This window comes from Sesamum indicum, linkage group LG6 (assembly GCF_000512975.1).
Source record: "Sesamum indicum cultivar Zhongzhi No. 13 linkage group LG6, S_indicum_v1.0, whole genome shotgun sequence".
In the NCBI taxonomy this organism is placed as follows: domain Eukaryota; kingdom Viridiplantae; phylum Streptophyta; class Magnoliopsida; order Lamiales; family Pedaliaceae; genus Sesamum; species Sesamum indicum.
Genome location: NC_026150.1, coordinates 9,551,700 through 9,572,724, shown reverse-complemented (window position 1 = coordinate 9,572,724; position 21,025 = coordinate 9,551,700). Strand labels below are relative to the sequence as shown.

Genomic DNA, 21,025 nt, shown 5'->3' with positions numbered 1-21,025 from the left:
CAAAGCTTACAAAGGTTGTTGGAATGTAAGAGAACAGTTCCAATTACTCATATCCAACCCCAATTCAACCATATCTCCAGGATTTCATAGTCAAAATGTAGCCACTTTTATGGTGTTTTACGATAACTACTATGAAAATAAAAAATTACTATTAACTACAATATTAATGACTACGACTAAAATCATGGTACAGAACTATTATTAACTACTGTTAGTAAAATACATGTAAAAAACTAGCACACTACAAAAAATCTTACATTTTAATCATGGTTAATTGATATGATTAAAAACCAAATAGCCGTAGCAAATAGTCATTGACCACAGCCATGCAACGGTTGTTGGCCGTGGTATGAGGATAGCCTACTGTAGTAAAAGTTGAGAGCACCTCAAAACACAAATCAAAAGTAGGAGAGAAAAAATTGGAGTTGCAGTATCTGAAAAATAATTTAATATTTATAATTTTACCAATAGTTACAAAAAGTTGATAGGAAGCTGCTTATAACTTTTTTCCTAATTCAACTTAGTTTAAACAATTTAAAAGCTGAAATTGGAAATGAAAAACTAAACTCTTATTCTGAACCATGAAGAAAAAAAAATTCCTCTGCAAAAGTAGAAAAAAATGCAATTTTAGTTCTGTAATATAAGAGATGTGGCATTTGGTCCAACACAAATTGATTTTCGCAATTTAGTTCTAATTTTAAACTTTGGGCAATTTAGTCCTACATTGGTTGGAAAATTGGATGTGACCTACAGAGGACCTAATTAAATTGTAATTTTAGTCCTGTAACTTAGGGGGTTGACATTTTTTATTCTTGATTTACAGGACTTAATATACAATTTAATTGAATTATATGTAAGTCACGTACAATTTTTCGACTAATTTGACTGAAAAATAACTAAAATTCCAAAAAAAATTAAAGTTATAGGACTAAATTATAAAAATGAATTCGTTCAGGACCCAAATTACGATTCTTCCTAAATTACAGAACTAAAATTAATTTTTTTTATTTCTTTAATAATTATATAAGTTATTTGCAAACATGAAAAAAAAAAAAAAAAAGCTACTACCAGTTAATAAAAATGTACCCTTTTCTCTCATCAATTATTCATACAGACCCATAAAACGTGTTTGTACTTAACAAGAAGATGATGGAAATTCCATGTACAGTGCTTGGGCTTTTTCTGGTAAAGACATCAATGCCCTTAAAGTCTGCGAATTGTTAGGCTGCAAAGAGTACAGGGATGGGGGGTTTGACGCATGGGCCAAAGGACAAAATTGACCTTATGGATCAAAGTATCTATCAAACCTCTTTAAAGCCCTGTTTGCTTTCTATTATTAGGTTGCATACAAGCAGTTTTAATACATTCCAATAATTTTTATTTTTATTTTTATTTTTCGCATTATGAAGGCCCGTTTATAATCCAAGACCCCGGTACTAATTACTGTTTGGATTGAATTGTTCACCAAATAATATAATTAAGGGATATATAATATATCTTTTTATGATTAAATTATCCTTATATATCTTCACACGATAATGCATGTGATGAGGTATATCTTTATCTTTACAAGGGTAATTTACTTGGAAAAAATTTGTTTGCCCTGCAATAAGTTAGTAATAACTCAATCAAGGGTAAATATATCATTTTAATTTTTTTTATTAATATCAACAAATTTAATTTTGACAAAGGAGGGACCTAATTATTAGATGAAAGCAAACATCATGATACTAGATATAATAGGAAATCTACGTATAATTATACCAAATCTTAGTGAGCAGAATGTAATTATCCCTATAATTAATATAGGGTGTTATTTTTATCGTGTTATTTAAAATAACCATATCAAAAGGTAAACATGGCTTAATGTGTAAAACATTCTCTTTTTGTCAAAACAGAAGCTTGTAAGATTATATTTGAAGATTATATTTGGATTGATGTATTTAAATTTAAGAAAAAATTATATTTGTATATCCCAATAAATTCTATTTTTATTTTCGATTTTGAGGTTTTGAAACAATAGTTAAAATATAACCATGTCTGTTTATACATATTCTTATTAAAATATATAATTTAATATAAAATAAAATTTCATTAACTAATTCAAATATATTTTCATTTCACACTAAAATCTATACAAAATTAAATGCATTTTTTGTGTTGAAACTTATTAAAATAGCAATTTAATTCTATATATTTTTAACTTTTGTGATGTGAAGACAAAATTGGTCGAAATTTTTAAAATTGACTAGAAAATGAAAAATATTCCGACCAATTTTCTCCTGAAACCAGAAAAATTGAAAAAATACAAGACTAAATTACTATCCTGGTAAGTTATACAACCAAAATGTCAAATTACCATAATTACCGAATTAAAAATACGATTAAATAAAAAATATATTCAATCAAAGATTGGGTCTATTTTTGGGCCGTCTCAAAATAGATCCAAACATAACTACATTTCCCACTGTCTGAGAAACAGCCCAAAAACAGATCCAAACATAATTTCCCACTGAATCAAAATTCTGAAATCTATATCAGCTACAATTAGCATATGCATTACAGCCCATATTAATAATTGCAAAATGTAGAATCAGACAAAAGAGTTCATTCCAAAACTAACAATCACAGTGATTTAGGTTAATGCAACTACAAGCCTCAAACTGTAGCATTAAGTCTTACGCAAGACTACATAAGAGCATCAGAAAAGGAAGCTTACTTCCCACTCACACCCCACCACTACCATGAAAACTTCTCCAACGCTACTGATTGTTAAGACACACACACACACACACACACACACGAGGTGGCTCGAAGCCTAGCACTTCAGCTAGTTTTCGCTAATAAGAAGCTTCAGACAGGAGGCCGTTTATCTAGAGATGGCTTGTTTCATCACAAAATCAGTCAACTTTATGACCTTGTGTAGATACGTCATGCGGAACCCTGATCTGCTCTCCGTTGGTTTTTAGCCCGTCCCGCAACTGGACGAGAGGAAGAACAAGTTTTGTTAGACAAAGAAGATGGTAAGTTCATAAACGAGCATGTTAACAATGTCGGGATCAACAAAGAACTGCATAGGTTAAAATACTTTATAACGTATCAGCAAGTCTTTTGTTGTCAACTTATTCGAAAAATATTGGACCAGTTTATACATATTAAATGATGAAAGAACGCAGTTTATATCAAAGGAGATACCTGCTCGAGGACTTTCTTTTGGTAGCGGTATCCCTGCCAGATAAACCAAAAAGAGAGCAGTGTAAGAAATTTAAAGCCAAAGTATACGGGCCTAGCATTGTCGCCCATGTGAGTTTGTACCCAAGTAGGGTATCAGCCCTTGGATCAACACATATGATCACATCATCATGTGTTGATCCAACGACTATACCCACATGGAGCGGCATCGAATTTTCCAAAATATAACCTTCTGAAGGAACATATGATGCATTATAATATTAATCACCTTGTCAGTGCCATAAATGTAATCGCAATAGGTGAATACGGATGCAAAATTACTCTGACTTTGTCCACCAACATAGTGATGGTAATCATGGTAATCTGGACCACCGTAAAAAGGAATATACTTTGTTGGAGTCCAAGGGAGGTCATATCTGCAGGAATGAAAACTTGTGATGCCTTCATGGAAAAAGCAGCAGAAGAAAATCCTTATCTTTAACAAAACAATTGTAAAAGAGGGATCATAGAGAACGCTTCTAAAAACCGGTTATGTTAAATCTGACATCATCAAACGCATCCTGGAATTTGCTTCATTAGTCTACATATAGTCGTCATTAAGTATTAGTTAATCACCTTCAACATACCACATACGAGGTCGAAAAAAATTACGAAGTTGGCCAGATAAACTATTACTGCAGGTCAAGTAAACGTCCTCATTCTTAACCAAGCACACACTTAGATGTAACTCACATTTTCCCAGATTTTATTTCACGAGAAATGTCTTTTATGTTAATGTGAGTATGTCGATAAGTCAGTTTATACCTAAACATACAAGAAGATTCATCCTCAGAGAAGCTCCAAGAAAAGTAGAAAACAGAGGAAAATTCAGTAATTAAAAGAATCAAGTTGAAGTTCATGACTTTATAGGCCCCTGTTCAATATTACAAACAACGAGAAAAGTAAATGAGACAATTAGAATTGTTAGCCTGACAGACAAATGAGAATACTTGCAAGCAGAGAATTACCCGTATTTCTCCTCAACTCAATACTTCATTCTAGTCAAACAGAAATTGTAGAAATCATTAATCAGTGCCATTGTCGTCTAGATCAAGATAAGGAAACTATCTCTAACAGCTAACTGTTTAGTGCTGATGTACAGAAACAGCAGCATAACTAAGTCTCAGCTTGAACACATAAAGATTTCAAATAAAATCAGAAAAATCCAAGTTTCGGTGTAAGCATACAACTACGGACAATCACAGTTGATGTTGCCTTTAGTTTCCTGTAGCATGTATGATACTGAGTCTATACTGTAACTACAAAGTAGAGTATATAAGACCAATAAACATGATAAAGAAAGCTTCAGAATCATCAAGAAAGCAATAAATCATTCGCAGTCAACATTAATTGGAGAATGGCCAATTATCCATTCTGATTCTTCAGACTACAGGGACACTTTTATCTATAAGTCCTAAGAGCTGCTTCCCAGCATCCTGAAGCAGTTTCTGATGTTTATGTCAGAGCAATACATGCATTTGGCTTGATCCATAATAGAGCATAAATGAAACTGAAAAGGCATTTGTTAAGATTACAGCTGCCTCTAGCAGGACACTTAAAAACTTCCAACAAATTGCAGTCGAGCAAAGGTAGAAGCTGATAGACAGATAACATGTTTTCAGGCTCGTATTTGCAAGGAAATTGGAATAAAAAGTTAAAATGCAAATATAAGCTAGTTACAATGCAATCTGTGAGGTAGACATATTTTAGGTACTCCTTCTTACAAGTTTTAGAAGAAACGCCTCTATTAATCTTTTATCAGTAAACACATTATCTCATTAAACAAAAACTCAACTATGATTTGACCAAACTGAAACCATCGTGTAATAAATTCAAACTTACAGCTTTTTAGTCTATTAGTGGTTTCTACGGAATCCCTGGTTTTTCTGAAATTTCAACAATTTAGCTCTGTATCACTTCCTCCAAATTACATCTAAATTTACTAAATAACAGTGCAGGCGAAAAAGAATTAACGAAATGGTAAGAATAGCAAAGACTGGGAAAAAGAAAGAAGGAGAGATAGCACCAAAGAGAGAGAAAGAGAAGAAAAACACTCCTAATCCTTCTCCTCGTGCACAAAAGTTAATCCACTATTAACCTCATCCCACAAAGGCAATTACTTTCCAGCAGATCAATCAAAATCTTGAAAGCAAACAGTGAAAAGGAAGTGAATGAATACCACTGTTGAGCCATCATTTAGTCAAATTAACAAAAGCAAAGCAGGTAGAATGGCACTTAAATCAATCAAAGCTGGAGACTTCTCACTAAATTGCATCAAATAAAAGCATGAGCATTAAGCATGCGAAATCCATTACCCACTGTGAGTCTCAATAGCCTCAATCTGCCTCAAAGCAATCCACATCCAGAATGTAATCATATGGCCAGGGACCATCGCGGGCCCGAGAAAAGATGGGATCCCGAGGATCAAAATCTCGGCCCAGTGAGCATATGGCGCCGCAAACCCAATTGGGGCAGTGTACTCATGATGAACCTTGTGAATTTTCTCGTAACCCCACTTGCAATGCAGAAATCTATGGATCCAATAGTTTGTGTAGTCCTCCACTATGAAATACACCCCCAATTGCAGTACTATTTCCCACAGTGAAGGCAATGGCAAGCTTGTTCTTACTCCAATCATCTTCATTAAACAGAAAAACACAACAAAAAGATCCAACATAAGTGAACAAAACTAAATGTTTCTTATGCAACACAAACTCTTGGCAGATGTAAAGATTGCACCTTTAATCAAAACCCACGAAAGATAACCAAACAAAACAGCATTGAACAACAGATTACAGAGAACCCATCTTTCTATTACCGAAAACATGCATTAATCCAGGATTCAACAAGAAAAAACATCATAGCAAAATGCACCGAAAGAATGCAATTGATTGCTAGAAAAACACGGAAGTTACCTTAACGGAGGGGTAGGATACAAGTTGAAGGGGGCCGACAACTAAGAAAAACATGCGCATAACCGATTTGTAGCAGCGAAGAGTATCAGAAAAAGACATCTTCACTTTTGGTTGAATTTTGTAAGGCCCAACAGAACCCTTAAAGAAATATTCAAGAAAGAGGTAGTAGAAGGGGAAAAGAGAGAAAATGAGGAAGAGGAAAATGATGTTGTGGCAGTAGAGGAAGTAGTCCGACTTGGTGGCGGAGTAATTGAACCATAGAGTCTCCGCTGCAGTAAGGGATCTCCCAAGGGCCGCTTCCGCCTCTTGAACGGTGGCGTAAGGCAGCATTGGCTGAGTGGACTAAAATAGGAAAGTGGGGTTCTTGCTCTGTGCGTCTGCTAGTGTCTATGTCTATGTCTATGTGGGGGTAGAGGATGTCGTATGATGTGTCTCACTTGTCTGATAGTTTCTTGGTTTATAGTATGGAGAAGAAGAGGTGGCGACAGGCAAATATTGAAAAGGATGTGTGTTGAATGTTGATCTTGAGGTGGTGGAGAAATGAGTGCAGATGATACTATTTGGAGAGAACAGTTCCTAGAATTTGTCGATCCTCTGTTTGGTAGAGGTGGGATTGGTTTAGATTTTAGACCAGGATTCCAGATTCGGAAGCTATAAGCGGATTTGGCAGTGAGTCTTGAATTTTGACATTTTCGCGATACGCAAACATGATTAAATACTTTTTATATTTTTATGTATTTTAAATATATTCGTCTTTTTTATTAGAAAATATTTATTTCATACACAGTAAATTATTATAAGTTAATTAAGATAAATATAAATTTTTATTTAATATTTTTTATTAATATTAATAAATTTAATAAATTTTAATTTGTAAGAAATTTATTTATTAGACAGAACTAAACATTAAACGTATTAAATGTGGTTTTTCAAATTACAGAAGATCTACATATAATTATACTAAATTTCAGAATGTTGCAGTATAATTATCCCACGTATTTATATAATTCATTTGTATATAAATGTTATGTATATATTTTATTTATATTTATATATAATTTGTAAAAAGATAATAATTCTATAAATTAAAATAATTATAAAAAATAGTTTGTATGTTTATTGTATATAAATAATCAGTAAATTTTAATCTATCTACCTTTGGTACGTAAAACACATAAATAGCCCCCTTATAAAAAAAATAAAATAGGAATTTTACCTTCCTCAATATTTAAAAAAAAAAATCAAAATACCCCTTCATGTGCGCGTGTGGGAATTTTTCTCTTTTTTAAAATTTTTATTTTTATTTCACCATCGTTAAATCTAATATAATATAAATTGATGGTTCATATTTTATTTAAGAAATCTACGATTCAGATCATATGTTATTCAAATCTATGGCCAACAATTTATTTTCCAAATCAATGGTCGAGTTTATTTCATATATATAATTTATAAAATATAAAGATATAAAATCATTTTTTTTCAGAAAAAGAAAATTTATGATCTTCCTCCCCACCACCCCCTGCCTCCACCACCGTCTCTCCCACCGCATCCACCCCCTGTTGCTCCGCTCCACCTCTGTTGCTCCGCTCCACCTCCTCCTCCCCGCTTCTAAGTATATATATAAATCTGTCCCTCCCCCCCCCCCCGCCGCTGCCTCCAATTGCTTCTTCGCTGGAGACGCCACCGCCTATCCCTCTTCGCCACTCCCCCTTCGGCGGTTCCCCCCATTTTTTTTGTTCTTATTTATTTATTTATTAATACTGTTTGTGTATTTTGTATATATGTATGTCTATTTTATATATTATCTAGTGTACAAAATCTATTTTTATAAATTTTATACATTTATTTTCGTAACTTAATAAATTTGAGCCATTGATTTAAATCAAATGGATATAAGTCATTTATTTGCTGGGATAATTGCATTTTACACTCCCTCACCTATTATTTTTTTATACAAACTATCTCTGTCTTTTGAAAAATTATAAAAATCACTCCTGATAGCCTTTTAAAAATTAAAAAAATATCTTTGTTGACTAGGTCAACCTTTAAAATAATTTTTTAAGGACAAATGCTCTTAGGTGTGTTTCTGTAATTATCAAAAAGTAAAAGGAATGTCAAAGTAATTTTTTGAAGATGAGTAATAATTAATTCTTTTTATTGAATCTCTATATAAAATTGCAATTTTTAATAATTAAAATATTAAATTATTTAATAAATATATAAATTATTTCTTAATAAAATTATTAAAATCGAAAAGGTACTTGTTCTCTATTTTTATTTATAATTAAATTATATTAAAATTAAAATTAAAAATAGTTTATGTATTTTATATAAACTATATTAAAATTAATAAATAATTTATTTATTAAAAAATATTTTAATTTATTAAATTATTTATTTTAAAAAAATTATTCCTTCTTTCCCAACTACACTGCCATGCCCATCCTAACCCCCATTTTATTAAAATATTTTTTAAATAAATTAATTAATTAATTTGATTAATTCTAATTAGATTTATATAAAATACATAAATTTATTTTAATTTTTATTTTAATAAAACTTAGTTATAAATAAAAATAGAGGATAAGTAATCTTTTAATTTTAATAATTTTAAATAATTTATACAAGTGTGATAAATTTTTAATTTAAAAAAATCTATTAACTAATTGTATTTATATACTAATTGCATAATTTAATATTAAAAAGTGCAATTATATATAGAGATTTAGTAAAAGAAAATTAATAAAATAATTTAAATTTAAATTAAAAATTAGTATAAATAATAAAAAAATATATGAGGTCATATTACTTATCTTCATAAATGTTACTTTGACAAGCCTTCTATCTTTTAATAATTACAGAAATGCCCTAAGGGCATTTCTGTTTTTGAAAAATTATTTTAAAGGTTGACCTAGTCAATAGGGGCATTTTTAGATTTTAAAAGGTTGTTAGGGGTGATTTCTGTAATTTTTAAAAAGGCAGGGGTGATTTGTATAAAAAAACAATAGATGAGGAGGTATATTATAATTATCCCTTATTTGTATATCAAATATAGACCGTTGATCTAAATAAAAAAATATGTAGATCATTGATTTGTTTATTAAATGTGAACCTTTGATATATATATATATATATATATAAATAATAAAATCAAACGGTTTATAATTAAGAATATAATAATAATTTATAGCTAAAAAAACTTAACACCCAAAGGCGTGTGATGCACACAATCTGCATGAAAAGGGTATTTTGCATATGTTTGAGAAAGGTAAATTAGTAAATCTTTTTTAACAATGTAGTTGTTTGCTTTTTTTTTTTTTTTTATTACAAATAGGTAGATTGCAATTTGTTCAATAAATAATATAAGTAACATATATGTACATATAAATTTACAAAAAGAATATGTATTTATTTTTCTTCAAAAATATTATTACATCATGTTTAGTACATTATAGCAAATTCTTCAAAGATTATAGTTTTCTAGATATATATATATCTCATAAAAAATACCTTATTACCAAACAACATCTACTATCAAAATTGTTATATCAATTGTAATATATCATTACAAATTGATCCCACAACAAGTCACATATATACTCTCGATTTTTCTCAACGAGATTAGATAAAAATACAAACAAACGTACCCCGTTACAGTATATATCACGGCTCATATTTGTAACTTATTTTTCTATATTTATTAGCTATGAAAATATGAGCTAATTAATAAAAATTAAATCATAGTAATATGAAGACTTGCATATATCCCATATTTGATATTTTCAAATCCATTACATATATAATTTTTTATATAAAACATCAAAATGCTGGTGAACCGAAGGATAACATGACAAGACATGAATTTTTGGAATTGTCGATAGATATGAATATTGATGCATGACATATATTCATATCATAGTGTCTCATTGCAATAACATCATAAGTACATTTTCCACATACTGATGTCTGCATCGACCATCACTATTTCATTTCACGACCACTTCAGATTTTAGTTAGGTTTTAACTTTTCGTATGCTTTTCAGGAGGTGAGTCCCATCTCATCAATGTACACCAAATGCTCCCTCTCTCTGCTGGGAATACTTTCAGACAAATTACTTACACTAAATAAAACCTATTGAAGCACGCTTGCTTAGGACATGATCCCTTTAATAATAGGGATAGTTACGCTTTCATTTTTTGAGATTTGGTGTAATTATATATAAAGTTTTTATAGTTTGAAAAATTATCCCTAAGGCCTGCTTCCATCTAATAAACAACTGATCTTCCGTTAGTCAAAATACACTGAATTTGTTGATTTTACAAAAAAAATATATATATATGAAAATTGATATTATTTACCCTCGATTGATTTATTACGGACTTATTGCATGTCAAACAAATTTTTTTCCGATTAAACTACCCTTATAACAGTGAAGATATACCTCCCTCACATGCATTAATTCGTGAAGGCGTGTGTGAGTGTAATTTGATCATAAAAAGATTTATTTGACTTCCAATTGATTAGTAATAAGTCAACACGGGGGGTAAATATAGATCTTTTTTTAACTTTTTTTGTTAATATCAGCAAATTTGGATAATTTTGACTAATGGGGAACTTATTTATTAGACGAAAGCAAACCTTAAGAGTGTTAGATATAATTTTTTAAACCACAAGGAGTTTACATATAATTAGACGAAACCTCAAGGGAAGAGATTGTAATTATCCCTTAATAATATTCCCTCCATTTCCAGAAAAAAATGAGATGAAACAAGCTTACATGAAATAATTTTTTTTTAAAAAAATCACGTGACTGAACGTAAGAAAAAAAAATATAATAATAATAGTTGATGTAATACATAAAACATATTATGTAAGAAATGACATGTAATTATTATAATTAATGTAATATGTTTTATTTTTATTTTTAAGACTTGTGAATTGAGTTTGAGATATATTTTCATAAACAAAAATATATATCTATACCAAGAACTGTTACTAGATGAGATGGGATGTGATACCACATTCCACATCAATTAAAAACTAATAAGAATCATATAATTTTTTTGAAAAAAATTCAAGTGCGCCCATTTGATATATTTCTTTACGAAGAGTTGTTTATAGTCGAATTTCAAATCAGCTACGTTGCGATCGAGGCAATCTCACGTTTTACTTATGTCGAATGTTTGAGCCTTCATACATAAACAACGACTAGTAATTCTTGAACAATTGTTATTAATTTGTATTCATAACGAGTTTTTATTTTTAATCATAATAATTAATTATAATAAAAAATTATATTTCGTGAAGCGGTAGCAACTAAGTCGTGTTGGTAGTTCCATCAAAGTGATAAAAAAGTAATCCCAAATTCATGATGGCACATGCCATGCATGATGATCATCCCAAAGAGGATAAAAAGAAAAAGGCGAGATACCAATTTACGAATGCAGCTTTCATTTCATTGACCGCACTTGTGAAACACGATTTACCCCCTTTTGAATAGGGTAAGATATGCTAGCTTGTCCCTATTTTTGTTGCACAGAAAATAATTAACGAAGTGTGTAGTTTGATCCAATATTATATTTAAATATATAAATTTTATATTGAGAAATCGGAACTGATTGCTGGGTTAGGACCCGTTGCTCGCAAGAGGGCCTTGGGGACTAGTATTTACTTTTTTTTTTTTATCGAAAGTGTATGTAAATTTAAAATTTTATAAGTGTTTTGATATATATTGTTGATATATGATCTTTTATTGTAATTTATAAAAATTCGTCCTAGTGAAATTAACTCTTGTGTAACGGCAGATGTATGTAGAAATATTCTCGAATCATGCAAATTTTTAAATTTATATTTATTTTCACTAAAAAATTATAATATTAGAGCGAAAGAATTCCGTCATGATACTAAAATATCATCAATTATATGTTTTATTTTGTTAAAACAATAAGTTTTATAATTTTAATAGTTACAATTATTTTGTCAAAGTTAATAGTAGCAAAAATTAGTCAATAAAATAATATTATGCATAAAGTTGTTACAAAAGTAATTTGCGATATATGTATAGTGATCACAGCCTAATAATAATAAATAGAGTTGTCACTATAGTTGTATTATCATTGAATAGTTGGTATAAACATATCAATAATTATCTATATTTATAGTGAAAATTAAATTATACAAAATTAAAATTATTGTCACTTATGTAACTTTCATTGACAACTTTGAAAACGTCCCGTAGTACATTGTAATTAATAGTGTAAATTATAATAAAGTATCTTAAAGTTTGGTATAATTATAAATATTCCATCATTGTTTGAAAAATCATCAATAATCCATCGATTTTAACAATCGTCTAACAATTAGTCCAATCTATTAGTCTCCGTTAGGTTTTCATCCATCTTTTTTAGTAAACTGATCAAAATGCCCTTGTGAACTATGGATTATAATTTTACTTATTTAAAATTTTTTGAACTCTTTTTTACGGATAACGTGGATAATTTTTTTTAAAATAATTTAAAATTTTCCATCCACCTCGTACATTCTCTTTACAAATTTTATTTTTTTTTAAAAAAAAAAAAATACAGCAAGGGCCAAATTGACAATTCCAGACCTCCATCCAATTAATGATTATATAATTTCATCAATATCAGAAAGGAATTTTTCACACAATGAAGGGGTATTCGTATATATACTAAATCTCAGATAATTATTTATTTTTTTGAAGCAAGAAAAATGAACTATTATTAATTGAAATAAATCGATCACAATAATTTCGTCGAAGACCATTACAACAATCATACCCAAATCAATAAAATCAAATAAACTACATCTAACCAACATCTACTATTACAGTAAAAACAACACCTACTATATCGTAGAAACAACATCTTACGCATATAACTTCTAAGATCAAATGTCTCAATTTTGCTAATTGAGTTAGCCCAAATTGATTGTAAGGCTAATTAATTAATACTATCGTTGATGGTAGTGAATTTCTTCTCTGATTCTTTTGCACATATTTTACAATCTATATATATTAATGAACCACTATTCCTAATAATAGCAACAAAAAATGAATAACATGTCACTAAGTAAAGATTATAGTACTTGTCTAGATTATTTAATAAGTACATATGATCTATATATATATATATATTATTTTATGTAATTTATTACATTATTCAATACCTCAAAACTTTAAATTTGATTTAGTACATCAACAATTCAAATCAATAAATACGTTGAATCGAGAGAAAGAAACAAAAAACTACTATTAAAGTAGACATATACACACATTCATAGGACTCGGACCCATAATTTTTTGAATGTAATCGAACAAGGCCACATTGATAGTATGTATCACGGAATTAAGACTTACAATTAGTTGATATTCTTTTATGTTGTTTTTATAATTTAATTTAAATTGCAAATTTTATGTAGATTGGATAATTAGTAGAAGACATGATTGAAAAGTAAAGAGTGGATTAGGCTATTTATGGTAGGCAGTTGACAACGCCTCTCCATTATTTATACACTAATTAATTATACAAGGATCATACTTAGGTCAATGGTTTGATTATCCTCTAATTAAGGTGTCATAATGAAAGCATATATATGTAATTATGTAATAAAATTATTATTCCTAATTAGTTGATTAACCAATTTAATTGAGTCATTAAAGTCACCAAAAAGAGGGCCTAAGAAGGAATAATAAAGATATAATCTTCTGCATTATGGCAATTCGACACGTTATAATATTATGCTCAAAATAAATCGACACTTCTAGAAATTAAATTTTATTATACTAATACCTCATGTAAATAATAGGGAACATTTGTATAATTAAACTCAATTTTAAAGAACATCTATATAATTTATTCTTATATATATACGTATATACGCACGTAATCAATGTCATTGTGTCCGCAAAAAAAATGTACTTTAACTTAAATCCCATGAAAATTAAAAATCCAAGTCAAATTTATTTCTCTAATAATTATATTTTGAAATAATCATTTATATATTTTAGTGTCATATATAAATAATATATTTCGCTGTATTTTTTTTTTATCTTTTTTTATTTTTCTAAAAACATATGCAGATGGCATGTAGTATTTGCATCTCGAGGAGGATTTGGTTGAAGATCTCTCTAATCATTTTGGAGACCAATTAAAAAGTTTTGATATTATATATATATGTATGAAGATTAATGTGTATGTGATATGATGGGGTGCTAATGATTTCAAATGTAAAAATTCTTTTACTTTTCTTTACTTTTGTCCTACATTTTCAAAGACATTGATTGATTTTTTTGATCCATATTCCCAAGCTTTTCTTGAAAGGTGCAGCCTTCAAAGTCATTTTTTTTAATGCTTGGATGAAATGATTCGAATTTGAAAAAAAAAAAAAGATTTTAAATAACATTATATTAGAGTAATTTAAAATCTATTACTAATCCATAAAATATATTTCGAAATGAGATTTAAAGAATTTAAAATTCTTGCTGATACAAAATTTCTAAATCAAATGCAAATAATTTTTCAAACAGCGATAATGTGTTTGTAATGATGGCAAATCTCAAAAAAAATATTATTATAATTTATCCTACATATATATGTATAAGACTTAAATGCATTTTTTGTTCCCTAATAATGACTTTTTAACATTTTAATTCTATAACTTACTAGGCTGGAAATTTAATCCTGTACGTTTTAATTTTTTGCAATTTCAAAATAAATTGACCGAAATTTTCAAAATTGGCCACAAAGCGATGCCGCTGGCCTTTCAGCCAATTTTGTCCTAAAATTGCGTAAATTGAAAACATATACATTTAGGCACAATCTATATTTAGCATTTGGGATAAAAGAAAATTTCAAAGATTGTCTTTTCTCAGTTCTTGCATAAATCAATTGTTGCATAGTTATAATTATTTAGCATTTGTCATACTTTTTCATTTTTAATTATTGTAATTAGCTATTACTAAAAGTAATATTTTTTTCTGGCAGAGGATTTACGTATTATTCTTTGTGATGTATGATATTGAGATATAGATATAATTATAATTATAATTTCTCTCTATATATATAATCGATTTAACAAGAAATGACACATTTGGCGGAAACTCTCGATAAAATTGTTCAGCTGATATTTCTTCTACGTACGTATTTCTTTAGATGCGTGAAATATGAGCATGACTTCGCTATCGTGCCTAAATTTTGTTAGAGAAAAGAAAATGTTGTTTGTCTAACTTAAAATTCCTCATCTTTTATTATCTTTTTTTTTAAAAAAAAATAAGAATAGAAATCTAGAATATTTTAAATATAATTAATCAATATAATTCCTTACCCTTTCTTTAATAGATATAACTTTGTTACTCTTTTTTTCTTTCTTCATGTACGCTACATATTTAAGTTATTTAATGGGGAAAACAATATTTTTCATCTCATAATTTACGATTTTCTACTTTTGATTCCATCAGTTACATATTTTCATTTTTACATTCGTAGCTTTAAAAAAAAAATAGCATTTTTGGTCTTATGACGTATTATCATTTGATATTTAATAGAAAAGACCATGTGAGCACTGAGTGCATGGGACCAAAAGTGCTGCGTTTTAAAGTTATGGGATGAAAAATGAGAATTTCATATCTAATGGAACAAAAACTGTGCACGTGGCATTTTTCCGTTAAATTATCTAACAGAAATGTGTCATTAGCTAAAAATGATATTTTTTAGAAGTTACGGAATTAATAGTGAGAAGTTTGTAACCAATAGAACTAAAAATAGAAAGACCCTAAATTATGAGGGAAAAAAAAAATGTATGATTTCCCCATGTACTACATTTAAATATAAATCAATAGTTGATCGAATATATCAGCAATTCCAAATTGCAAAGTTCATACAAAGAATGATAACTACTATCAAATTTGAATTTATATATAATATTAATATTAAAAAATATAATTATCTTTTAGGGGGAAAAGTGCTTACACCAATGATATTGAGATAATTTCTCTTAGAAAAATGTTTCATGTAAGCTAATTAGGCATTTTGGCATTAAAGTTTGGTGAAAATTTGTCTAATTAATTCCAACTTATTAAGGCGAATCAATTGGTGCATTATTAGGCACGCCATGTTAAAATACCAATTTGTTCATCCCAACTTTATCTACTTGATATGGTCTTCTATAATTAAAAATTACATAAATACCCTTTTAAAATTTAAAAACGAATGGATTCGTGAATTTTATTTAAGGACCCGATCCAATCCAACTTAATCGAATGATGCTATCATCAAATCTAATCATCTAATTTTCAAATGATCGATGACAACATTTGAATCACGTCACTTTTATTTGACTGGGCCAAGTGACTCAACCTGTGGGCTATAAGTATCCTTCTCGTATGCTAGGTAAGTGATTTAATCGCGTTTATTGCTCTAAATTTTATTTCGAATCGAGTCATACTGACTCAAATATTGAAGTGATATAATTCAGACCTATTTGATGTATCTTTAGCTATTATTTGTGAATGTGAGACTTAAAGTACGGATATGATGTTTGAATTTGTTCGAGATTTTATAATTCATAGTATAGATGTCTGCCCACAAAAAATTAGCTATGAATAGCTCATATTGCTAACATTTGTGGCTACATTCCAACTTCCCCAGGCCAACCTTTTCTTTCAGTTAAAACCTCCTCTGCTTGAGACCTAAACCCATCCACAACAAGAATGAATAATATAGTATCAAGATGTCACGTGACATTATCAAAATTAAATTATCATCAATTACATTTACTTGAGAACTTTATCTATATCATGATAATATAAATTTGATAAATTTAATCTGTGATTGATTTATTTCGACCAAATCTAATTTTGATAAGAAATTTTCTTGTGGACATATACTTATTAAAAGAAATGGCTAAAAATTCCATAATTATATCTTATTTTTTGATTTAGATATCACTAAGTTTTTCTAATCGTAATTTAGGGACATTTTTTATTAATACTGAAATCGTTAAAATTAATTATTTCGTACAATTTAAGAAAACTATATAATTAAATATATAAATATTATATTTTTTTATTTTAATTACACATGTATTTGAATGCGACCAACTGCTAGTGAGCTAAAGGGTTAATGAGTCGATCAACGTAATCTTATAATACACCTACGTAAAATAGCGAGATGAGGACTATGGAATAAACCCATTGTGTCCATCCAACCTAACCACCGTTAGACGTTCTTTCCGCCAAACTTGTTGAGATATTGTACAATCTTATCACTATAATCAACCAACATACAAACAATTCAAACTCAACTTTCACTATATCAAACATAATTATGAACAGATTGACGTTCCCATGACACGGTCACATAAAATAACGAGCTCTATATATTCACCAATAAAGTTTGAATTCTTGCTAATCAAGTGAAAAACTGAACACTTAACAACCGTATCATGTGAGCGGTTAAAGAATATGGGTTAATTCCTATCTAATATGCAATTTCCATGGAATAATTGATTAAGGTAAGAGAAAAGCCTTAGTGAAAAAATTACTTTTTGTAGTTCTTGAGATGATTTGATGAGAAATGTAGAGTTGTGATGTCATATTCCCCATACTAGACAAAGACAAAAGTTGATAAATTTCGCCGAACCTTCCCTATCCCAAACTCTTTTCGACACAATATTCCAGCACCATGCAATTATTTTTCATGCGGCATGCATTATCTTCCCACAAATTAATCATTAATATCCTCCAACCATATCCATATATATATAAGTAAATTATAAAGACATCCTCTGAGATTTGGCATAATTAATAATATTCTCTCATTATTTGAAAAATTACAAATACTTCTATAATTTTAATGACCGTCTAACAATTAACCCAATATGTTAGTGTTTCATCCATTTTTTATGGTGAACTGACCATAATACGCTTGTGGATTAAAAATTATAATTTTTATTTAATTTTTAATTTTTTTAATCTTTTTATGAAATAAGTGGATAATTTTTTTATAGTTTTTAAAAATTTTTCATCCCTTTCATTTGATTTTTTTAGTAATTTTTTATTTTTTTTGAAAAATAAAAAATATTATAAATGCAAAATTGACAATTTCATACCTCCATCCAGGATTATATAATTTCATCAAATATTATGTGCATATTTGTAATTTTTCAAACAATAAGGGGGTATTCATAATTATTCAAATCTCAAGGGATGATTGTAATTTTTCCTATATATATAATATAATATAATATATAATACATATATATATTATTTCAATTTCTAACCTATATATTTAAATTAGCTTAGTTATATGTACTTAGTAATTCTTAATTGGTTATTTTTTATAATTGCAGGATTCCAATCATCAAAATTTTAAAAATAATTGGAATTTGCTGAGGTGAACAAAATTAAAACTTTTACTGACTAAGTAGTTTTTTTTATTTCCCCATCGCCACCATTGTCCCGTCCCCCCATAGAAGGGGCCAACAGCAACCCTACCCCCAGCAAAGGGGAGCGACGCTGCCGTCACCCAGCGAACAATAGATATATCTTGGCGACTGCTATAGCCTAAGTCGGAGTCGACACCCTGCCATGATAGATAGTACATAACAACAATTCAAATTATATTTTTATGCAATTTCATTTTTTATTCGCATGTAAGCTTTTATGTGTGAGAGGAGAGGTTAAAAGATCATCCGGCCAACAAATTAACCTCAAAATTTAAAAGTGTTTTCCCCTTTTTTTTTCCTCGCCATTGCTTATGTGTGAAGAGATATTTTCCACGTATGTAATTATGTTGCAAAAAAAAAAAAAAATATCAAGTCAGCGAAAATCCATAAAAAATCATAGTTCTCATCAATTTCCGTGTACTTTTAAAATTTCGGTAACCAAAGTCTTGTAAGGATTATTTATTGCCACCTCTATATATTTGGAGTTCTTATTTTACCATCCCTTATACACGGGACAATAGACGATTATGCCTATATAAATCATCCTAGTACTTTATAGCTTGCTCATGATATTTTATCATCTATATATATGTACGAAGATTTCTTTTTCAAATTGTCTTTTTTTTTTCTTATCTTTCTTTCGTTACTAAGATGGACTCTTTATCATCTCCACGTAAACGCCAAGGCCATGGTGTCAAGAGAGGAGCTTGTTCGGAGTCAGGGCGGAAGAACGGTAGTGGAGGAGGCGGAGAGAGTCGGCAGCAACTGACAAAAGTGTTGCTCAATGTGAATATTCAAAACAGTTTCGGGGCAGTACAGGTGGTGATGTCGGCGGGAAACACTGTAGGGGAGTTGACGAAGGCGGCGATAGGCATTTACGTGAAAGAGAAGCGACGCCCTTTGTTGGGGAGTAGTGATCCCGAGTGCTACGAGCTTCACTACTCCCAGTTCAGCCTCGAAAGTGAGTATTATTTAATTTTTTATTTCAAATTTTATTATACTTAACACTTACAAGATACACGATGTGTGTATATATATATTAAATGGAACAAACGCTCTATTTAAAAAGTAAAAAGAATAAAAAATTATGACGATGTCTCACAATTTTGCGTTTATTGAATATATACAAAAGATAAAGTTAACGAAATATACACAACTATCCAAAATAGAAATTAAAATAAATTTATAGATAAATAGAGGTATAAAAAAAGTTAAGATTCTCCTAAACAATTTTTTTATTTTTTATTCCAAATTTTTGGGTGAAGATAGTAAGAAATATTGGCATAATTGGACTGCAGGTTTGAAGGCAGAGGAGAAGTTGATGGAGTTGGGATCCCGCAATTTCTTTTTATGTCCAAAACCTGGGTGTGCAGTGAATTCATCTTACTCTAGTGAACCAAGAATAGTAGCCAAGTCTCCTTTTATTAGTACAAAATTCACCAATTTCTTACTGTAGTTTGTACTGGATTCCCATCCCCCACCCACCCCCCATATATAAATATTATTAATAATCCTCATATACAAATATATAATAAACAAATCATATATTTATATATATATATATATATATATGTGGAACAATGAAATTTAATTTAGTTGGCGAAATTAAAGTCTCGTGACTTTAAGATCGTGGGTTCAAACTCCACTAATATGTGGAGTAATTTTACTTTAATAGTAGGTGTTGATTAGATATAATTATCTGATACTGATTAATAGTATATGATTGTTATAATTGTTCCTGGTATTTTTTAAATATCGATATTTGATATTAATCATTGTAATAATAGTCGATTGTAAAGAAAAAAAATTATATATAGAATGGGAATCAAGTAACATTTCATCATGAGATTTGTATATAGAGTTTGGATTAATGTAATCTTTGGGGATATATAAATACATTGATCCAAGAATTTGATTTCTTCTTTACTCTCACTTATCTTCAGTACTTGTGCTTAATTTTGCATTTTGTTTAATTTTGCATTTCAGTGGATTTTGTTCTGAATCTGCATTAGTTTTTTTCGAAAAAAAAAAATAATTGTAAGGCTTAAATTTACAAATTGAATTTCTCAACAAGCCTAGAGAAAGTCCTTCAAGCCTACAATGTACCATATTACAAATACTCCCTATTGATACATCGGGTGAACTTTCGACTTGAGAACCCAATATCACTCAATTAAATATCAACGATAACTCGTCTAAATCCCTGCATAAGCCATTAGGGCGTCTGAGAGAGACTATCTGGTGTCCTCAGAGTTGTCCGAGTAAATTTCACGTCTAACCACACATACAGCAATCACCGGCTCCATAAAATCCTACCACATTTTTGCTACGATCTGTAACTTTTAATCCTATTTACCCCTATGTGTGAAATGAGCAAATACCCCCCAATGATCAATGGTTTAAATAGGGG

The 21,025-nt window shown here is 29.4% G+C and overlaps 2 protein-coding genes across 2 annotated transcripts; one reads left to right on the top strand and one right to left on the bottom strand.

Annotated features, from left to right (window-relative positions):
- LOC105164199 (methylsterol monooxygenase 1-1) lies at window positions 2,514-6,813 on the bottom strand. The gene is made up of 5 exons (XM_011082805.2): window positions 6,147-6,813; window positions 5,547-5,869; window positions 3,461-3,608; window positions 3,196-3,228; window positions 2,514-2,981 (listed from the first exon to the last, which is right to left on the bottom strand). The coding sequence occupies exons 1-5, from the start codon at window positions 6,474-6,476 to the stop codon at window positions 2,901-2,903; spliced, it is 915 nt and encodes a 304-aa protein (XP_011081107.1). The 5' UTR covers window positions 6,477-6,813; the 3' UTR covers window positions 2,514-2,900.
- LOC105164198 (uncharacterized protein At4g22758-like) lies at window positions 19,112-20,157 on the top strand. The gene is made up of 2 exons (XM_011082804.2): window positions 19,112-19,576; window positions 19,914-20,157. Exons 1-2 carry the CDS (start codon window positions 19,267-19,269, stop codon window positions 20,069-20,071), a joined length of 468 nt encoding a protein of 155 aa, XP_011081106.1. The 5' UTR covers window positions 19,112-19,266; the 3' UTR covers window positions 20,072-20,157.